General features: G+C 42.6%; 1 protein-coding gene across 1 annotated transcript; it reads left to right on the top strand.

Moving 5' to 3' along the window:
- Nucleotides 1-12,032: 12,032 nt before the first annotated feature.
- LOC145411929 (transmembrane anterior posterior transformation protein 1 homolog) lies at nucleotides 12,033-21,160 on the top strand. The gene is made up of 9 exons (XM_080281899.1): nucleotides 12,033-12,100; nucleotides 14,524-14,645; nucleotides 16,484-16,614; nucleotides 17,045-17,233; nucleotides 17,931-18,153; nucleotides 18,682-18,832; nucleotides 19,199-19,368; nucleotides 19,893-20,053; nucleotides 20,337-21,160. The coding sequence occupies exons 1-9, from the start codon at nucleotides 12,034-12,036 to the stop codon at nucleotides 21,151-21,153; spliced, it is 2,031 nt and encodes a 676-aa protein (XP_080138025.1). The 5' UTR covers nucleotide 12,033; the 3' UTR covers nucleotides 21,154-21,160.

Below are 21,160 nucleotides of genomic sequence, written 5' to 3'. Positions count from 1 at the left end.
ATATTGGTACATGGAGAGAGAGAGAGAGAGAGAGAGAGAGAGAGAGAGAGAGAGAGAGAGAGAGAGAGAGAGAGAGAGAGAGGGAGAGGTAACACAGGGGTAGGGTGAGACGGAGGTTAAAACATATGTAAGACAGGGTGAGAGTGAAGAAGGAGAGAGAGAGAGAGAGAGAGAGAGATGAGGCAGGGTGAGTCAGTGTGAGGCAGGGAGAGACAGTGATGCAGAGAGAGGCAGAGAGGTAGGCAGAGTGAGGCAGGATGAGACATTGAGGCAGAGAGGTAGGCAGAGTGAGGCAGGATGAGACACTGAGGCAGAGAGGTAGGCAGAGTGAGACAGTGAGGCAGGATGAGACAGTGAGGCAGAGTGAGGCAGGATGAGACAGTGAGGCAGGATGAGACAGTGAGGCAAAGTGAGGCAGGATGAGACAGTGAGGCAGAGAGGTAGGAAGGATGAGACAGTGAGGCAGAGAGGTAGACAAAGTGAGGCAGAGAGGTAGGCAGGGTGAGACAGTTAAGCAGAGAGGTAGACAGGGTAAGGCAGAGAGGTAGGTAGGGTAAGGCAGGATAAGATAGTGAGGCAGAGAGGTAGGCAGGGTGAGGCAGGATGAGACAGTGAGGCAGAGGTAGGCAGGGTGAGGCAGGGTGCTGTGTCATCTCGTATTCTTCCTCCTGCCTTTTCTTTCCATGGGGGAGTGACCAGCCGTTCAGTAGCACCCCTCCGGTCCACCACGCTCACCCTTACATTCCAGTGTGTCATGCTCTTGCTCTCCTGGTTGATCTCTTTTTTCTCTGTCTATCTATCTATCTATCTGTCTCAGTTTTATCGACCTTCCATCTACCTGCCTACCTATCTACTTACCTACCTACCTACCTACCTACCTGCACCTACCTACCTACTTACCGACCTTCCTACTTACCTGCCTCCCTACCTACCTATCTGTTCCTACCTACTTACCGACCTACCTACCTCCCTATTTACCTACCTACCTATCTGCCTTCCTACCTGTCTATCTACCTACCTGCCTATCTACCTACCTACCTATCTGCCTTCCTACCTGTCTACCTACCTACTTACCTACCTCCCTATTTACCCACCTACCTATCTGCCTTCCTACCTGTCTACCTACCTACCTGCCTATCTACCTACCTACCTATCTGCCTTCCTACCTGTCTACCTACCTACCTACCAATCTGCCTATCTACCTACCTACCTATCTGCCTTCCTACCTGTCTACCTACCTACCAATCTGCCTATCTACCTACCTACCTATCTGCCTTCCTACCTGTCTACCTACCTACCAATCTGCCTATCTACCTACCTACCTATCTGCCTTCCTACCTGTCTACCTACCTACCTACCAATCTGCCTATCTACCTACCTACCTATCTGCCTTCCTACCTGTCTACCTACCTACCAATCTGCCTGTCTACCTACCTACCTGTCTGCCTATCTACCTACCTAGCTATTTATCTATCCATCTATATATCTATCCTCCTATTCCTATCTGCCTGCCTACCTTTCTGTTTATCTATCTATCTATCTGTCTGTCTATCTATATCTATATCTATCCACTGTGTCTATTTTATGTCTAGCTTATCTGTTTATCTACGAGTATCTGTCTATCTATCTATTTTCCAAGAGTTTATTTTTTTCATTTCGGAGAGAGAGAGAGAGAGAGAGAGAGAGAGATCCGTATCCTCGTTGATTAAGGAAGCTCCCTAACACCTTTTCTTAAGAGATTTATTTTGCCTGTTACACCTTACTGTCCGCCTCTACATCACCCTAATATCGTCATAATCTGCATAGATAACGTGGAGGAGGATATTAACCAGCCGTATCCTAAAATAAATCGCCTAGGAAGAGGTGCTAGGGAACATCTTTACCTACGAGAATGGGGGGGTCCTGGGTTCAAATTCTCGTCTGTTGTGGAAGCTCCCTAACACCTCCACCTGAGCGATTTATTTTGTTTATTACACATTGTCTTCGTGTGTGTTTTATAAATCCTTCCAATATCGCCATACTCTGCACAGATGTCGCACAAAACGATATTAACCAGCCTTATCCGAAAATAAATCGCTATGGAAGAGGTGTTAGGGAACCACCTTATTTTTTTGCTATTCCTATACTGTATATAGTTTTTTCTTTCTATATTTGGGCCAGAAATTCATCTTAGGCATATTTTTCCACAGCACTTCTTCGTGACTATCATCATATTCGAGTGTTAATATGAATGACGTGGTATTTGGAGAGATGGCAATTTTAGGCCAAGTTGAAGTGAAAAAGGTATAGGCATTATGGTGCTTGCTCTCGTGATTTTGTTCTCCTGTATTATTATTATTATTATTATTATTATTATTATTATTATTATTATTATTATTATTATTATTATTATTATTATTATTATTAGTTTGTCTTTAGGTCTGTCACACTATTTTTTTTTACTGAGGTTAGGATGATAATGATAATGATGATGATGATGATAGTGATGGTGGTTGGTGGAGGTGGTAGTGGTGGTGGTGGTGATGATGGTGATATGATGGTGGTGGTGGTGGTGGTGATGATGGTGATATGATGGTGGTGGTGGTGGTGGTAATAATGATGATGGTAATGATTTTAAATGAACCAGTAATATTTCTCTCTCTCTCTCTCTCTCTCTCTCTCTCTCTCTCTCTCTCTCTCTCTCTCTCTCTCAAGAATAAAGGATCTTTTTTCTCACTCTATTTTCTGCTTTAACACTTTTTATCTTTATCTTTTTCTTTTTTTTTCTTTAAAATGGGGACAAGAGAGAGAAGGGAAGGGGGGTGGAGGAAGGAGGGAGGGGGAGGAGAGAAGAGGAAGGGAGAGGGAGAGAAAGAAAAGGGGATGATAGGTAGATAGATGGATGGAGAGAGAGAGAGAGAGAGAGAGAGAGGAATGAAGGAGAGTTAGAGGGAAATATGAGAAGGGAAAGAGAGAGAGAGAGAGAGAGAGAGAGAGAGAGAGAGAGAAGAGGGGAGGGAAAAGAAAGAGGAAAGGGGACGGAAAGAAGCAAGGAGGGAGTAAAGGAGGAAGGAAAGAAGGGAGGAAGAGGAGAGGAAGTAGGGATGGACGGAGGAAGGAGGAAAGAGGAAGGGAGAGAGAGAGAGGATGGGAGGGAGGGAAAGAGATGAAGGGAAAATGTCTGGAGGGAAAAGAAAATCTCTGTTGTATGGAGAGAGAGAGAGAGAGAGAGAGAGAGAGAGAGAGAGGCAGGTAGAGACCAAAAAAATAAAGCAAAGAATAAGACAGAGACAGGCAGGTATGTAGGTAGGTAGGCAGACAGATATTAGGAAGACAGGCAGGTAGGCAGGCGGGTAGGTAGGTAGGAAGACAGGTAGGCAGGCAGGTAGGTAGGCAGGCAGGCAGGCAGGCAGGTAGGTAGGTAGGTAGGTAGGTAGGTAAGTAGGCAGGCAGGTAGGTAGGCAAGGGTAGGTAAGTAGGCAGGCAGGTAGGTAGGCAAGGGTCTGGTGGGCTCGGGAGTGAGGCAGCAGTTTCATTGTTTACTGGGATAAAACACAACCCCCCCAGCCCCCCAACCAACCCCCCTAACCCCCCTTCCTAACCCCCACCCTACCTTGCGATTACGGCTCAGTCTCCTGGTGTGGGCGTGGGAGTGGGAAATAAATAATACAGGATAGGCCTTGAACGCAGCCTGAGCCGTACCCGTAAAACGCAAGAAATTATCCTGAAGAGTGGAAAAAAAAAAATAGTGTTCTTAACTCCTGCTCTCTTGCGATTTATTTTTAGTATATTTTTTTCTGTTCTTAGATGGTTTTTGTTCAGCATTGAGATCTCATGTACTGAAGGGGTAGTAATAGTAGTAGTAGTAGTAGTGAGTGTTGTAATAGATATAGCAGTGATAGTAGTGGAAGTAATGTTGGTAGTGGTAGTAATTTTGGTAGTAATATTGGTAGTTGTGATGGGGGTTGTTATAGTAGTAGCTTGTTTGTAGTAATGTGGGTAGTGATAGTAATGTTGGTAGTGGTGGTAGTAGTAATGGGAGGCTAATGTTGGCTGTGGTAGTGGTGGTAATGTTGGACGGCAAATGTTGGTAGTGGTAGTAATATTGGGGGGCTGATGTTGGTAGTGGTGGTGGTGTTGGTAGTAATGTTGGTAGTGGTGTTGGTAGTGGTAGTAGTATCGGGGGGCTAATGTTTGTAGTGGTGTTGGTGTTGGTAGTAATGTTGGTTGTGGTGTGATGTTGGTAGTAATGTTGATAGTGGTGGTGGTGGTGGTAGTAATGGTGGTAGTGGTGTTGATGTTGGTAGTAATGTTGGTAGTGGTAATAATGTTGGTAGTGGTGTTGATGTTGGTAGTGGTGTTGATGTTGGTAGTGGTGTTGATGTTGGTAGTAATGTTGGTAGTGGTTTTGATGTTGGTAGTAATGTTGGTAGTGGTCATAATGTTGGTAGTGGTCATAATGTTGGTAGTAATGTTGGTAGTGGTAGTAATGTTGGTAGTGGTAGTAATGTTGATAGTGGTGTTGATGTTGGTAGTAATGTTGGTAGTGGTGTTGATGTTGGTAGTAATGTTGGTAGTGGTAATAATGTTGGTAGTAATGTTGGTAGTGGTAATAATGTTGGTAGTGGTAATAATGTTGTAGTAATGTTGGTAGTGGTAATAATGTTGGTAGTAATGGTGGTAGTGGTAATAATGTTGGTAGTAATGGTGGTAGTGGTGGTGGTGGAGTGGTGGTGATATTTGCTCTCCGTGACGTGGACGAACCAGTGTTGCCAACCCAGTGACCCCTCATACCAGCCCTTCCCTAACATCTACCCCTGTGCGATTTATTCTTCCTTATACACCTCAGCCCCTCTCCCCGTCATCAGATACCAGGCTTTCCCTAACACCTCTCCCTGTGCAATTTAGTCTCCCGTATACACCTCAGCCCCTCTCCCCCTCATCAGATACCAGGCTTTCCCTAACACCTCTCCTGTAGCGATTTAATATCTTTATTACATCTCAGCCCCTCACCCTCTCGTCATATACCAGGCCTTCCCTAACATCTCTCCCGTAGCGATTTTTCTGCTTATTACACCTCACTTCCTCTCCCCCTCATCAGATACCAGACCTTCCCTAACACCTCTTCCTGAGCGATTTATTTTGCTTATTACACCTCAGCTCTTATCCTCACCATCACAACCCTCCCAGGCCTTCCCTAACATCTTTTCCTTGGCAATTTATTTTGCTTATTGCACTTCAGCTCCTATCGTCATCATCACAACACTCATTCGTACCAGGCCATCCCTAACACCTTTTCCTGTGCGATTTATTCCACATTACACCTTATCCCCTTTCCCCCTCATCACAACCCTCCCTCATACCAGACCATTCCTAACACCTTTTCCTGTGCAGGTTATTTTATAACTCAGCCCTCTCCCCTTCATCACAATCCTTCTTCACCCAGACCTTCCCTAACACCTTTTCCTATGCGATTTAGTCCACATTACACCTTATCCCATTTCCCCCCTCATCACAACCCTCCCTCATACCAGGCCTTCCGTAACACCTTTTCATGTGCGATTCACTTTGCTTATAACTCAGCCTTTTCCCCCAAATCACAAGCCATCCTCATCCAGGCCTTCCCTAACACCTCTTCCTCGGCGAACTATTCTGTCAAGTATTCCCAAACGTAGTCTCGATATTTAAGGCCCAGATTTTCGTCCTTTTGCAGCTTATTTCACGTAGCTCAGTGGCAGAAAAAGATAATGCTACGGCCCTACATCCTCTCCATAGCACTTCTTCGTGATTAGCGCCATTTTCTTGTGTTAATCGTTACAACTCGGCATTCCAGATGGAGAGATGGCAATTTTGGGCCAAGTTAAAGTGAAGAGGGTATGGTAGTATCTCTCTCTCTCTCTCTCTCTCTCTCTCTCTCTCTCTCTCTCTCTCTCTCTCCCTCAAATAATATCCGAAATTGAGTTAGGGTTGATGTATGAATGGACCGTCTCCCCCAAACACCTCTTCCTTAGCGATTTATTTTTTGGATATGAGTGGTTAATATCAGTTTGCATTACGCTGAGCATGGTAGGATTTGGGCGATTTAAATAACACAGGAAACAAGGAGGATTAAGAAAAATAAATCTTTTGGGAGAAGAGAATAAAGGTCATAGGATTTGTTATAGGAATAATAATAATAATAATAATAATAATAATAATAATAATGATGATGATGATGATGAAAAAGTTACTACATGACAGTATTGTGATACCAACTCTAACGTACGGAAGTGAAGCTTGGACGTTGTTGGAAGGACACAAGTCAAGAGTGAGAGCAGTGGAAATGAGTTATTTAAGAGGAGCCTGTGGAGTCACATGGAGAGACAGGCTGACGAATGAGGATATAAAGGAACGTTGTGGTGTGGATGTGGATGTGATAGGGAGCGTTATGAGGAACACACTGAGATGGTTTGGCCATGTGGAGAGGATGGAGGGTGAAAGACTGACGAAGAGAGTGTATGTGAGTGAGGTGGAGGGGGGAAGAGGGAGGGGGAGGCCGAGAATGAGATGGAGGGATGGGGTGGAGAGGTATATGAGAAAGGGGTGTGTGAGTTGGGAGCAGGGCAGTGAAATGGCGGGGGACAGGGCGACTTGGAGGCGATTTGTTTGTGGCCATCCCAAACGGGATTGAGGCGTCTGGCAATAGATAGATAGATGATGATGATGATGATGATGATGATGATGATAATACCAGTGATGATGATGACGATGATGATAGTAATATGATAATAATAATAATAATAATAATAGTGATGATGATGATAAGAATAATAATAATACCAGTGATGATGATGATGATGATAATAATAATAATAATAAAAATAATAATAATAATAATAAAAACTCCTCCCCAAGTTTTCACCAAACTCTCCCCCTACGTATATATTTGTCTCCCCTTCCCGCCCCCCCCTCCACGCCCCCCAAACTCCCCGGTGGGCCCCCCTCCTCTCTCCCCTCGTGTAGGCGGGCATGTCACCCCAAGCGGACCGATGTAAGCCAGCACAACATGGGCTGGAGTCATGTAGCTTCAAGAATTTAATTGACACAGAAGAGGACGCGGGGAGAGAGAGAGAGAGAGAGAGAGAGAAGAAAACGAGAGAAGTGAAACAAAATAAGTATGGTGTGTGTGTGTGTGTGTGTGTGTGTGTGTGAGAGAGAGAGAGAAATCACAATGCTACTCATGAAAAATTAACTGGTCACTTTATCTGGACTGAGTAGCTTGCAGAGGGCCCGTATTATTATTATTATTATTATTATCATCATCATCATCATCATCATCATCATCATCATTATCATTACAGAAGATGAAGAGGGAGAGAGAGAGAGAGAGAGAGAGAGAGAGAGAGAGAGAGAGAGAGAGAGATTAAAGAAAAAATTCCATACACCATATTACAGGTGTCCTCCATTCATAAAAATTCTTAAACCGATGGATTTTATAGATTTAATTCCCTTATTCCCTCCTTGTGATTCTCTCTCTCTCTCTCTCTCTCTCTCTCTCTCGCTATCTTAACTTGTCCTTCTACCTGTCCATTCTCTCTCTCTCTCTCTCTCTCTCTCTCTCTCTCTCTCTCTCCCTCTCTCTGTCTCTTTCATCCTATTCTTCCATACCTCATAAGGAGCGTAGGGGTCCGGGTCTAGGCTTTCAGCTCGTTGGTTAAGGCAGCTCCCAAACACCTCCTCCTAAGCGATTTGTTTTACTTATTACACCTTGCCTTCCTCTTCTGTGTCACTTCAATCCTTCTAATATCGCCATACTGTGCATAGATAATGTTCAAAACGATATTAGCCGGCCGTATCCAAGAATAAATCGGTAAGGAAGAGGTGTTAGGGAGCCTCCTTACCCAACGAGAATACTTCTCTGAGCGGCATTGGGATCCTAGAAATAATGGGCCAAACCCGGTTGATAGCCGTATGACACTAGACCACCAGGATTCCATTTGCATCGTTACCACCCAGCGTAGTGATTCATGGCACAGGCTACTAGACACCACTTATCTACTCTGGAATCATCCGAAAGTTGCACTACATCGAGTGAATGGTTGGTGCCCCGTCTACCACACAATTGTTACCTATCTAAAACACTCTCCGTAGCCGTTAAAAATAATTATGCATAATTTTGTTTTGTGTTTTTCACGGTGCACTACATCGAGTGAGTGGATGGTGGGCGCCTCCTCATACCACTCAGTTCTTACCTATTCGTACGATAGAATCTCCATAGCTCTTAAAAGTAATCATAATTACCTCCGCCAAAGGAGGTTATGTTTTCACCCCTGTTCGTTTGTTGGTTGGTTGGTTTGTGAGCAAGATTTCCTCGAAACTTGGTAGAAGAATGTGCCTTGGATCAGAATACACTCCATTACATTTTGATGTGGATCCGGATAAAGGTGCGAATCCAGGATTTTTTTTTTCACTTTAACATTGCGTTTTTCGACATTTTTGTAAATTTTCCATTTAATATTGGCGATGGCGGAGGTGTGCGCTCTTCTGAGTGCCATTCTAGTTTCGTATTTTTCTCGGTGCACTACATCGTGTGAGTGGATGGTGGGCACCCCAGTTTAGCACACAGTCCTTGCCCATTACGATAAAAGAATCTCAGTATCTTTAAAAATACTCATGAATAATTTTGTTTTGTACTTTTCACTGATTCACTCAGGTTTTGTTGTAATGCTTTTGACAGGTGAACAGGTTAAGGTAAAAGATAATAAATAAGTCGGTAATGTACATATGTTAAGCTCAGGAAACTTTGTGAAGCCTTAGGTCAGGGGGTCTTCATTTCTTCCTGACCAAACTCCCAGTGGATTACCTATGATGCGCCCATACCCCCTTCCCCAGACTTGAAATCATCATCATCAACATCATCATCATTAACGTCATCATCATTATCATCATCATCATCATCATCATCATCATCATCACCATCACCATCATTAACGTCATCATCATCATTATCATCATCATCATCATCATCATCATCATCATCAACAGTCCCCTTAGGTGCCAGTTCGATTTCAAAATATATCAGTAGCTTAGTTTAATTTACATTTGGATAACTAGAAACGGGAGAAAAGAAAATTGTTACACTTCTGACAATTTCTAAGTAATTTTCAGCTCTCAGAGAACGAATCGCATACCCCCAGATATTAGCCCTGACACCGCCCTAGGTCTTGAAGAGGATGGAATGAGCGGGGATCAATACAGAAGTTGCCTCTTAATAATTCAAACCCACAGCGCTGAAATGATTGTGTTACCCCTCTTTAGCGTTTTCTGTGATGGCACATTCATAGAGAACGGAGCAAAGTAATGGTGAGTTTATTTCCACGTAGCAGTGTTGTGATGTGGAACCAATATCTGGGGGTATGGGATTAGTTCTCAGTTAAAAATTATTTGGAAATGTGTGGAGCCAGGATTCCGGGGACTTGAATGATGAGTGAATGGAAGCATGGCTCACAGAATTGGGCAAACTTAGGCTGTCTGGACGTTGCTACTCCTCACCCTGCCCTAGGGTGGGAAAGGAGGTCTGATGATGCTGATGAATGGTACAGTATTTATTTCCACGTAGCAGTGTTATGGTAAGCTTATTTATTTTCACGTAGCAGTGCCTACTTATTTTTCACGTAGTGTTATGAGGAGACTGGGATTACTCAATATCGTAGCGATACGGCTCTGCATCCTTTCCATTACACGTCTTTATTAATATACCCTTTTCACTTAAACTTGGCTCAAAATTTTCCAGCTTATTTCACATAGCTCAGTGCCACTGTTCGAGCTGTGTCCCTTCCATAGCACTTCTTTGTGACTAGCATCTTACTGTAATGTGAGTCTTTTGTTACAGCTGAGCAGTCAGGATGGATAAATGGCAGTTTTAGCTTAGCTCGATTGCTTGTCTGTTTCCTAGCCTCTCTCTCTCTCTCTCTCTCTCACGTTTACCATATTTCAACACCTTCTAGCCCTACCACCTCTCCTCCATCTTCATTTTCACTCAGATATACCATTTTGTCCACCTCATTCCCTCCCATTCTCTCTATACGCCCATATCACCCTTTTCACCATTCCATTCACTTCCATTCTCTCTACATGTCCATATCCAAACACTCTTCAAATCTGGTGTCCGCAAACTTCGTTACGTCGCATCTTTCATAGATTTCGCTATTCCTTACACTCCACACACATTCCTTAACTTTCTCACTTCCACTGCTGTTACTCCACATCTTTCACAGATCACACTGTTTCTTATTCTATCCACTTTCCACATTACACACACACACACACACACACACACACACACACACACACACCATTTCCCTTTCCACTCCATTTACTCTTGACTTTTCGTTTTCATGCCACACCGTAGTCTCACACGTATGTAGAAGGCACAGCCACCTTTCTTCCTTGTGCTATACTACCTTCTACATCCTTTACATTTACCTCTCTATTACATCCATGTATTTAAATTCTCACCATTTCGTCTCCATTCACCATCACGTCACATTGCAAGTAACCATCTCCCTACCACCATCAGTTTCATCCATATTTATTTTAAAGGAGACTGTGTGGCTTCTGTCCTTGTCGGTTAAGGAAGCTCCCTAACACCTCGGTTAAGGAAGCTCCCTAACACCTCGGTTAAGGAAGCTCCCTAACTCCTCTTTCTCCCTGGGTATGGGGGTAAAGAATACATGCCCAGTAGCCCTGCTTGTCGTAAGAGGCGACTAAAAGGGGCCTTCTTGTCTCCAGTCTTTCTCTCCTTACTGTCTTCTGCTTTTCTGTCCTACCTCTCCATTTTATATTTCCTTGTTTCTCCCGGCCTTTATTATCTCTCTACTGCTACAGTGTCATATAGCTATACTATGGTTTGGTGCTAGTTCATCATGATTCCTTCCTTCCTGCCTTCCTTCCTAAAACCTCTTCCATAGCAATTTATTTTTGGATACGGCGTGATAATATCGGATTGTACGGTACTTATGTAGAGTATGGTGACATTAGAATGATTTGAGTAACACAGAAGAGGACGGCATGGTGTAATAAGTAAAATAAATCACTAGGAAAATATATTAGGGAGCTTCTTTAACCGACGGGAATACAGGTCTGTGAGTCAGCGTCTTTCCTTAGAACCTTCACTCTACTTTTATCCATATTTACTTTCAGATCCCGCTCACAGACACCCACAAAACTCAGCACTTATTTACCAAGCTCTTTTGCACAGATTACAAGCAACACAGCATCGTCTGCATACTTAAGATTGGATTACTTTCTGGATTATTATTTTTAAGCACCATCCCTTTCCTGTTAACCCCTTTTTCAGTTATAATTCTCTTAAATTCTGTCCTTAATGTTTAGAGAGAATTTAGATTCGGACAATATGTTTTTCCGATAGGGGGGTTGGACATAGTTTTCATTTGCCCTTTCACAATAAGGGTACTCTTTGAAGCTCGGTAAATTCGTCTGGCACTTTCCTGAGTAAAATAAAAATTGAGAACGGATTGACAAGGTTAATGCATCTCTACATCTGAATATTCGTGATGTCTGCTGTATGTTTAGCCACAGACAGCGTAAAGGAGGAAGGAGGACCTAAAATGCACACTCCATTATATACAAAATCTAAACCAGGAGAATTCAACGATAGATGACCCTTTCCTTTATATTGCGTTAAGTTTAGCTATAAGCGATCAAAAAATATAAATGTTTACCAGCTAATATTTACGTTTTCTTTTACAATTAATCTCATTCGATTTCTGGAAGTCTATGCACTGCGTATTTTCATTTTTAATCCAGTAAATTGTGAGTAAGGTCAGTTGTGTTAATAAAGCTAAATAATATATCGAGGTTAAGAAATATGTGCGAGTAAACTCTGATATATTAGCTTATAAAATGGATTGGAATTTATAATGTTAACTTTAATGAAGGGAATCGGACATCGGCTAGGACAGACAGGGACCAGCCAGGATAGAGTTTGTAAACAATGCTGGATAGGGGCTGATACTTCCATTGCGTCATAATTAAATCCCAAATCCCAGCACTATGGGTGAAAAGGATAATATAACCGCTCACCCACCCATCCCGGAAGCGGAGTTAAACAGTCTGAAAGGTATATGTAACAGGCTTTTAGTACAGTTGGAGTCTTTGATGTAAGTGCGATTGTTGTGTCATATTGCAGGGGTAAAATGGACCTTAGCAAAAGTTGATTAGCGTCCAGAATGACCCTCCGTGCAGTCGATAGGCATTAATCCTGAGCCTTCTTCCTAAGAGGCTATTAACATGCCGGGAAGCCTTTGCAGTGTGATGCCGCCCCCACAGTCGTCATGACCCTCAGTTACCGTGAGTGTCCAGTATTTTACCGGTATTCATAATGATTCTGTTTAGCTTGAAATTGAGTTTTGAATCTTCAAGTGTGAGACATAACCTGCTGTATGTCAGTAGAATCAAACAGCTTGAGATATAAAGTGAGATTTCCATTGGATAATTTTATACAATGTATTTGACATTAAGTTTTACAAATAACCAATCTCTTACTTTCACTGGAAAAGTCCTTTTCTTTTTTTTTTCTTTTTTTTTTTTAATTATAAAACCTGTTGTACTGTTTTTGACAAAATACAGTAATGGTACTTTTTTTTTTTTTTTTTGTAGAGAACTGCACATACCTGTATTCCACAGAAAAGTGGTTTCAAAAGTTCTTATTACCAATGTTTTCTATGGAGGGAAAGACTATTATTTTCAGCAAATGTGGAAATTGAACCCAGCCAACATAATTTTAGGCCGTGTCCACACTGAGTGATAGTTTGCATTCCTCTTGTTGTTGTTGAGTAACCCCAGTCTGTCTGGCTTAGCAAACTCATCAACCGCCAACAAGCTACTCTCTTTGCAGGGCTATCCTCTGTAGTGAATTGATGTTCCCTTGTGGTGGAGGGTGCCCCACCACAGGTGCAGGGAAGAATGTGGACTTGGTTCCATAGTGGAAGCTGCATTTGCGTCACCACCTAGTAATCAGGGGTATCACGGTAGACTCCTCATCGCCCAGTTTTTTGGTTAGGCTGAATGGTTACCATTCATTGTTGTAAATACGCTAGTTTTGTGGGTTACAGGAAACTATTAGGCTTGTCACTGAGCTTAGAATCACCTGAAGTCGAAAGAAAAGAATAAAAAGTGACAGAAGGGATGGAAGAAATAAGGAACAAGGCAGATATAGGAAAAAAAAAAAAGTGGAGGGAGAAATTGGCAGAACTACATCAAGTGAGTGGATGATGGATGCCACCACCAACCACCTTTGCATCCCTGTAACCCATACAAATAACCCCACTGGGGTGGGTATATGTGAAAATTTTTTTGGATTACAGTGATGCAAAAGTTCTGCCTATGTTAGCAAGCATTTTGTGTGAATGCAGCTTTACACTTAAAGTCAACTCAACCAAAATTAAGGTAATGTTAGTACAATATTACTACTACCGGTACAATAGTCGTTGCAGCGCCAGGCTTAACTGGACATGAACCCACTGGACAGCAGGTGAAATTATGTTGTTGACCGTTCCTCTCTTGAAGGATAGTGAGGGAATTAAGGGGCAGTTGCATAACCAGGCAGAGGAGATACACAGTCATGACATTGTCACCACGTTAAGGCAACCCTCTCCAGCACCAGTTGGATCCTGCCATTGTAATTTTCACGCAACTGCCATCCTCTTACTGTCTGTCAGTCTTGGGCAGAGTGTACTTGAGACCTAAGTTAGTGTTCATATCAGATCAGTGAGACATCTCTGATCAGAGAAGGACAGGCACCATCCATTGTGGAGCACGGATTTTTGTCTTCAGTAGAAAAGTGTGGGAGAAGAGCCATTTTTGTGGATAAAATCATTTGTTTCATGATGGATGATGCTTGTCTCTGGCTGGGAGGGGATGCTGGAGAGGGCTGCCTTCATTTGGTGGTATTGATAGAGCCAGTCTGCTCCTCTGACTGGATATAATGTCCCTAAACTCCCTTACTGTTCCCAAAAGGATGATGGTGGAGTGCAGGATGGGGACAGCTTCAGGCTGCGGTCCACTGTGTTCTGATGAACCTGGGGCTACAAATACTACTAGGCCTACTGGTGGGGAGAGCCTCACATTAAAACTTAAAATTGTCTGGAGTTGCAAGAGAAAAAGTAGCTCATCAGATTGAAGGAATTAACTTGATTAAACTCTTGTTACTTTCTTAAAACCACCAGATTATTTCATTTAGCTTGAGGAAAGATGTCATTGTGCATTTGGTACAGAAATATGTATGCTTTATTAATGAGTCACGTGGTAGAGCCTTTAGGTGGGGCATGGGCTTTGGTATGCACATTTCGGTTCGAGTGTGGTTTTCCCGAGGCATTTCTGTCACAAAGTGCTACCAGGGGCATAGGTCAGTCTTCCTTTGCATACATTCTGGACTGCTGTAGTCTAGCCTGGGGTTCCTGTTCTTAAAAGAGAGCAAAATGGGTTTAGCAATTATGGAACCTTGTCTTTTTTAATTCATGGAACTAATTTTGTTGCCCTCAGCTCTGTCATTCCGAGACTACCTGAAGTCTGAGCTACGTCGAGGCTACCTTCTGGAAAATGATGAGGAGCGATACACTGCTCGAAGGGAAAAGGTCTACACCTTCTTTAAGATTCCACGAGAGGTGAAAAAAAATTGTTTTGTTTCTTTTTTGTGTTAACAGATATTCATCTGGTAGAAATTATTCTTCCAGAGAGACAGGAATATACCTAACCGGACAATAACGTGGCCACCACCCTTTACTTCAGTTCATGTTCCAACTCAGTCTATCTATCTATTGCCAGACGCCTCAATCCCATTTGGGGTGGCCACAAACAATTCGCCTCCAAGTCGCCCTGTCCCCCGCCATTTCACTGCCCTGCTCCCAACTCACACCCCCCTCTCTCATATACCTCTCCACCCCATCCCTCCATCTCATCCTCAGCCTCCCCCTCCCTCTTCCCCCCTCCACCTCACTCACATACACTCTCTTCGTCAGTCTTTCACCCTCCATCCTCTCCACATGGCCAAACCACCTCAGTGTGTTCCTCATATCGCTTCCTATCACATCCACATCAACACCACAACGCTCCTTTATATCCAGCTCAGTATACAGCTAAAAAGCATCACACTGCTTTCACTGTAGCAGCCCCCTCACAGCACAGCACACTTTGCTGCTCACCTCATACATCTTACTCTCATAACACAGGCAAATCTTTGGCTTAACTTCAGCAGCATCTCTGGGAGTGCCTTGCTTAAGTGACCAGATTCAGGCAGTCCACTGAGGTAATGTCCTGATGAGGCTGGGTTCACAAATCACAATAACGGACTATTTTATTCAGCTTATGAGAGACCTTCATGCTATTATTATTATTTTTTTTAATTAAATTCTTCCAGGATGATTTTTAAATGTGTAACTTATTCTTGCTCCCACAAGGCTCTTTCATTCAGCATAAGAGAAACTGCTTGTAATGAAGGGCCTAGTCTTTGTTAACTCTTCCTGACTGGTGGTCTCTTTCTTCCTCATATGTTGTTGCTACTGCCAACAGATTTTATTTAATTGCAATGGAGTACAGCACAAACAATCCTCTTGAACTCTTTCAGTCTTATGCCTTGTTTTTTATCATTTATCATCATCATCATCATGCAGACCTCCTTTCCTACCCTAGGGCAGGGTGAGGAGTAACAACATTTCTTCTTATTATTATTATTTATTTATTTATTTGTTTATTTATTTATTTACTTTTCTAACTTCTACTGCCACCAGATGTTTTTATTCTGCTGAAGGAAGAGTTATGACAGTGAAGGAAGTAAATGGCATTATGAATATTTGGCAGGTCTTTTGCATCACTTCTTTTGCTCTGAAGTGTTGGTTTTATCTTCCCCCAAAATGTTAACATTCCTGGGTCAGAAAAAGTACAGATACACAGCACAGTAACTATTGTTCTTTCAACTTAACTTGGCCTAGATTTTTGTCTTATAGTTATTTTCATGTAACTCAGTGAAACAATACTATAGCTTTACATCCTTTCCATAGCACTTCTTTATGACTAGCATCATACTCTACTGTTAATCTAGTGTTACAACTGTGAATTCAAGACAATGAGATGACAGTTTTAGGCCAAGTTAGAGTAAAAAGGGTATAGAAGGTGATGTAAACTTATCGTAAGCACTTGTCTGTTTGTGTAACTGTTTACACCCCACTAAATGTTTTGTTTACCTCTTTCTTTGATCTTGGACCCTACCTCACTCCATTTCTTAGAGCACAGACACACTTGCTTGAAGGATGTGAACGTCAAGAGGAAATGATGCACAGGGTTCCATCCAAGGTTCAGGCTTTGTCAGTACAGCACTACTAACCCTGTGCTTCGTCTCATAGTGTCGATCACTTATTTTCAGCAATTGTAAATGTGCCAAGGGTTGGCGTGATGATGATGATAATGCTTAGGTTGTTATGTTTTTTTTTTTTTCTTTCCCGTCCAGATTGAGAAGTTCGTCGCTTATGGATTCTTTCAGTGTGCAGATTCCTTCTTCTTTGTGTTCACGTTCCTGCCAGTGAGATTCACCTTGGCCATCTGGTCCCTGCTGACCCGCCCTTTCAGGAAAGCACTTGGGTGAGTGGCACTGGACTGTATACAGGCAGTCCTTATAAGTCAAGAGATATGTTACAAATATCACTATTTTTTCCCCATGCAATTAGTACTGCAATTTAGGGGAAACTGGCAGAGCTGGTTTAATAGGCTGCAATGAAACTAATTGGCAATTTTACTTTAGTGTACTCCTAACTTGATACAAATTAATATTAGGGGGATATACCTGTCTAGAGTAGATTATAGTTTAGTTCCTGTGTACAAAATTTTATGAGTGAGGAGGTGGGGGGGGGGGGTTGAGTTGAAGATAGGGCAGCCTGATAGCAGAGGGTAGGGTGACATGAAAGCAATTCATTTGTGGCCAACCCTTCTGAGATTAAGGCTTCTGACTATATAGTTGATAGATGGATATGTATTACAGGATTTTCCAAAGCAACACTTTTCTCCCCAACAGGCTGTACTTCAACAAGAACCGTCGAATCCTGAAACCAGCAGAAATCGTGGACCTGCTCAAGGGTGTGATGGTGTTGGTGTGTTGTTACATCATGGGATACATTGATACGTCTGTGTGCTACCATATTATCAAGACCCAGTCCACCATCAAACTGTATCTCTTCTTCAACATGCTGGAGATTGCTGATAGGTATGAGAGAGAGAGAGAGAGAGAGAGACAGCCTAGTAAAGGGGTAAAGAACATTTGCCCCAAGGTTATCATATGTAGCTATCAAGCACTTGACACTATCTCCTCACTTTTATATACAATAAGATACCTGCTATGTTGTCTTTACAGTTAAGAAGGCAAGAAGGTTTAAGGACATTTGTTTCCCCTCCATTGGGTTAATATCCAGTCGAACCAGAGGCTATAGAAACAACAGAATGAAATGTTGTCCCGTAATACTGTACTTATTGTAAACAGTTAGGTTACTAGCATTTTCATATACAGTACTGTATTTTTGGGGGGAATTTATTTATTTATGTATATTTATGAATATGTGTATGTGAAGCTACAGAATTTGGTTAAAGTTTTTTGGCTTATCAGGATTCCGGGGGCATGAATGATGAGTGAATGGAAGCATGGCCCATTGGATTGGGCAGACTTGGGCTGTCTGGACATTACTACTCCTCAACCTGCCCTAGGGTAGGAAAGGAGCTCCAGATGATGATGATGATGATAATTAATGATATTTATTTATTTATTTTTATTTATTTACAGTATTTATTTTTTCAGATTTTAGGTATCTTGGTAGGGATGAGCATTGGAAACCATGGAGGCTATTCTTAGTATATATGTGTATCTTTTCCACTACAGTATTTTATTCAACCACCACTTCTTGTTCCAGATTAATGTCCGCTTTTGGCCAGGACACACTTGATGCATTGTTTTGGACGGCCACTGAGCCGCGAGGGAGGAAACGCGAGCACTTTGGGGTCCTGTTCCATCTGCTTGTGGCCATAACCTACGTGGCGCTTCACTCCACTATCGTACTTCTTCAGGCATTGACTCTAAATGTTGCTATTAATTCAGACAACAAGGGTCTTCTCACCATTGTCATCTCTAATAATGTAAGCAGGTTGTTGTGTCTGTCTGTCTTTTTCTATTTTTCTTCCTCTTTCCCTTGTCTTCTCGTTGTCATTACTCGTATAGTGCTTCACTCCACAGTTGTACTACTGCAGATGCAAACTGTCAATATTGCCATAAATTCAGACAATAAGAGTCAGATCATCTCGTATACACTAATGTTAGTGACGCTTTTTTTTTTTTTTTTTTTTTTTTTTTTTTTTAACGGGTTTCTCTTTTCTTGCTTTCTGGACCGTATTTAACCCTGCCTTTGGTTGGGTAAAGAGGTTGAGATAATGATGATGACCACCTTAGTATTCTTTTGTTAGTGCATTTCTTACTGAGTGGTTATTTGAGTATTGAAAATGTAGTGCCATCTGTGCTTGCAGTTTGTGGAGCAATGTTTAAAAAATTCAACCACAAAGCTTGTTGGACTTGTATGCACACATCCTAGATTTACAGTGAATTATGATGGTACTGCTGCATAATTTAACCACTGTAAACATTGAGGACATAACAGTTTTTATTTGCAGTTTGTGGAGCTGAAGGGAGCGGTGTTCAAGAAATTTGACCGCAACAACCTGCTGCAGATCTCATGTAGTGATGTGAGAGAGCGCTTCCATAACTGTGTCCTTCTGCTGGTTGTTGTCATACAGACCATGAAGGAGTATGCATGGAGAGAAGGTAGGAAGACAGTATATAGGTGATATGATTGGGGAGAATAGATGAAAAAGACATCTCCCAGGCTCAGTGAATTAGATAACCACTTCACTGCGAGGACTCACCTTAAGGACTTCTGCCTATCAGTAAACAGATGCCATAATCCCATCTCTCAAATATTGATCGGCAATTTAAGTCATTTCAGGAGAGTGCTCTGGTAGTGAAGACCGTATCATATAGCTCATGTTTGAAAAGTCTTTCTTAAGCTAAATATAATTGCCTCAGGTTAGTAAAATTGAGGTAAAAATAGCTTCCTTAGGTTAATAGGATTTATCACACCCAGGCATCTTTCAGATCAGTACCATGTTACCCCTTCCCCTCATTCTCCAGAACGACTGTGGATTCTTCTACCTGATTGCCTGCTGGTGTGTGGGACGGAGGTGTTGGTGGACTGGCTCAAACACGCCTTCATAACGCGGTTCAATGACATACCCTCGGATGCCTACCGGGACTACACCACTTTACTCGCATCAGACCTCATCATGTGCAAGCAGAAATATGTGAGTTTCTATGAAGTGTCATGGATTGGGACTAGGGTACTTGAATTTAGTCTAAAATTGCTGTCACTCCATCTTGAATACTGAGTTGTAAGAGTAGACTAACACAAGAATATGATGCTAAACTGTTTTTACTTTAACTTGGCCTAAATCTGCCATAGCTCCATCCTGAATGCTGAGTTGTAGCAATAGATTAGCACTAGTATATGATGTACTGTTTCTTAGTAAAAAATTGCTGTCTGTTGATTTTGAATATTGAGTTATAACAAGATTTACAGTAGTAGTAGTAGTAGTAGTAGTTCCTTAGGCACTTTGGCTGAACAACCCCAAGATTTACAGTAGATTGTAATGCCAGTCACAAACAGGTGCAGTGGGAAGGATGTAGAGCCATGCTATATGTGTTATTTTGCCATTGAGTTATGTGAAGTAAGCTACAAAAGGAGAAAAATCTCAGCCAAGTTAAGATGAAAAGAGTATAGTTGCCTTGGTGATAATGAAGCTATTACAGTATTGTCTTCCCTCCACAGGCCTACTCTGACCACAGTGATCTTGTGGCGCGTCGAATGGGCTTCATTCCGCTCCCACTAGGTGTTGTCATGTACCGCATCCTTAGCCAGTCCATCCGACTCACCAACCCAGCATCGTATCTTGTTCTGTTTGTTGGATTTCTCTGTCTCCTTTCATTCAGGTGGGATGTTTAATAGTGTGAATTAGGCTGGAGGGCATTCAGATAACATGCCATTTGTCAATCATACATACAAACAAGCCATATTGTGCAGTGAAAGGTCAGACCTTATGTGGTTAGGAAGACAAGAGTGCAGCAGTATATTGGTGTAAGAGAGAGATGGAAGAAGGGGAGAGTGAGAGAGGTGTGTGAGATTAAGGCCTATTGTTTGGGCATTCCCAGGAGGGGGCAGAGCATTACAGATGATGATGATTGTGATGATGACTGTATTTTACTTTCATTACAGAGTGCTGAATGGCGTAATCATCCTTGGAAAGGCCTGTGATTTAATAAAGAGTGCTGAAAACCGGCGAGCTCGCAACGAATCCACCTCTGAAGTTGTGGAGAAGAAGAAACCCAACACTAACAGCAATGGAAATGCCAGCAAAGACGAGCCAGTGAAGATAGAAGCCGCCACGAGTCCTATAAGAGGCTGGAGTTTGCCGCCTCCAGCCTCACCTCTCACACACAACAAAACCCTTAAGACACAAACCCCGTCCCCTGCTGTTTCTGCCCCGCCCTCGCAAGAGTCAACCCCTTCTCCTATGGTGTCCCCTCCTCGAAGTGATTCCCTAGATTTTCTGGGAGAGTCAAAGAAGGGCTTGATGGCAAATAGCATGGTCAACCTCTCAAGTGTGGGGATAAATGAGGGACCTTTCACAAATGACGCATCAAAGCGCTACCGTCTACAGCACTCCTTAGAGAGTATCGTGTCGACGGATAATTTAGATGAAGATGCAGATGACCCATTGTATGAACCAAAGCATCAGCAGTCATCTTCGTTACCCCACACCCCATGCCCTATGGCACCCCCACCCTTGCCGCAACCCCCCAAAAGCACAATCCCGGATGAATCGAACCGCATCGAGCCCGTACCCACTTCAGAACCATCACACGAAGCACCGAGCAGTGTAACTGAAGCTGATGAAGCGGAGAATAGTGCAGCCGAAACAGATGAACCAGGGAAAATTCCAGATGCAGTTAGACCATTTAAGAGACCACCTTTTCTGTCCTGTGACTCCTTGAGGTACAGGGGATCGACAGACACCGGTGACCTGCTGTAGTTGTGAC

This window comes from Coenobita brevimanus, chromosome 11, assembly GCF_032717465.1.
Source record: "Coenobita brevimanus isolate Jiangsu-jjx chromosome 11, ASM3271746v2, whole genome shotgun sequence".
NCBI lineage: Eukaryota > Metazoa > Arthropoda > Malacostraca > Decapoda > Coenobitidae > Coenobita > Coenobita brevimanus.
Note: the sequence above shows the minus strand (reverse complement) of the source record. Positions and strands in the feature narration are given on the sequence as shown.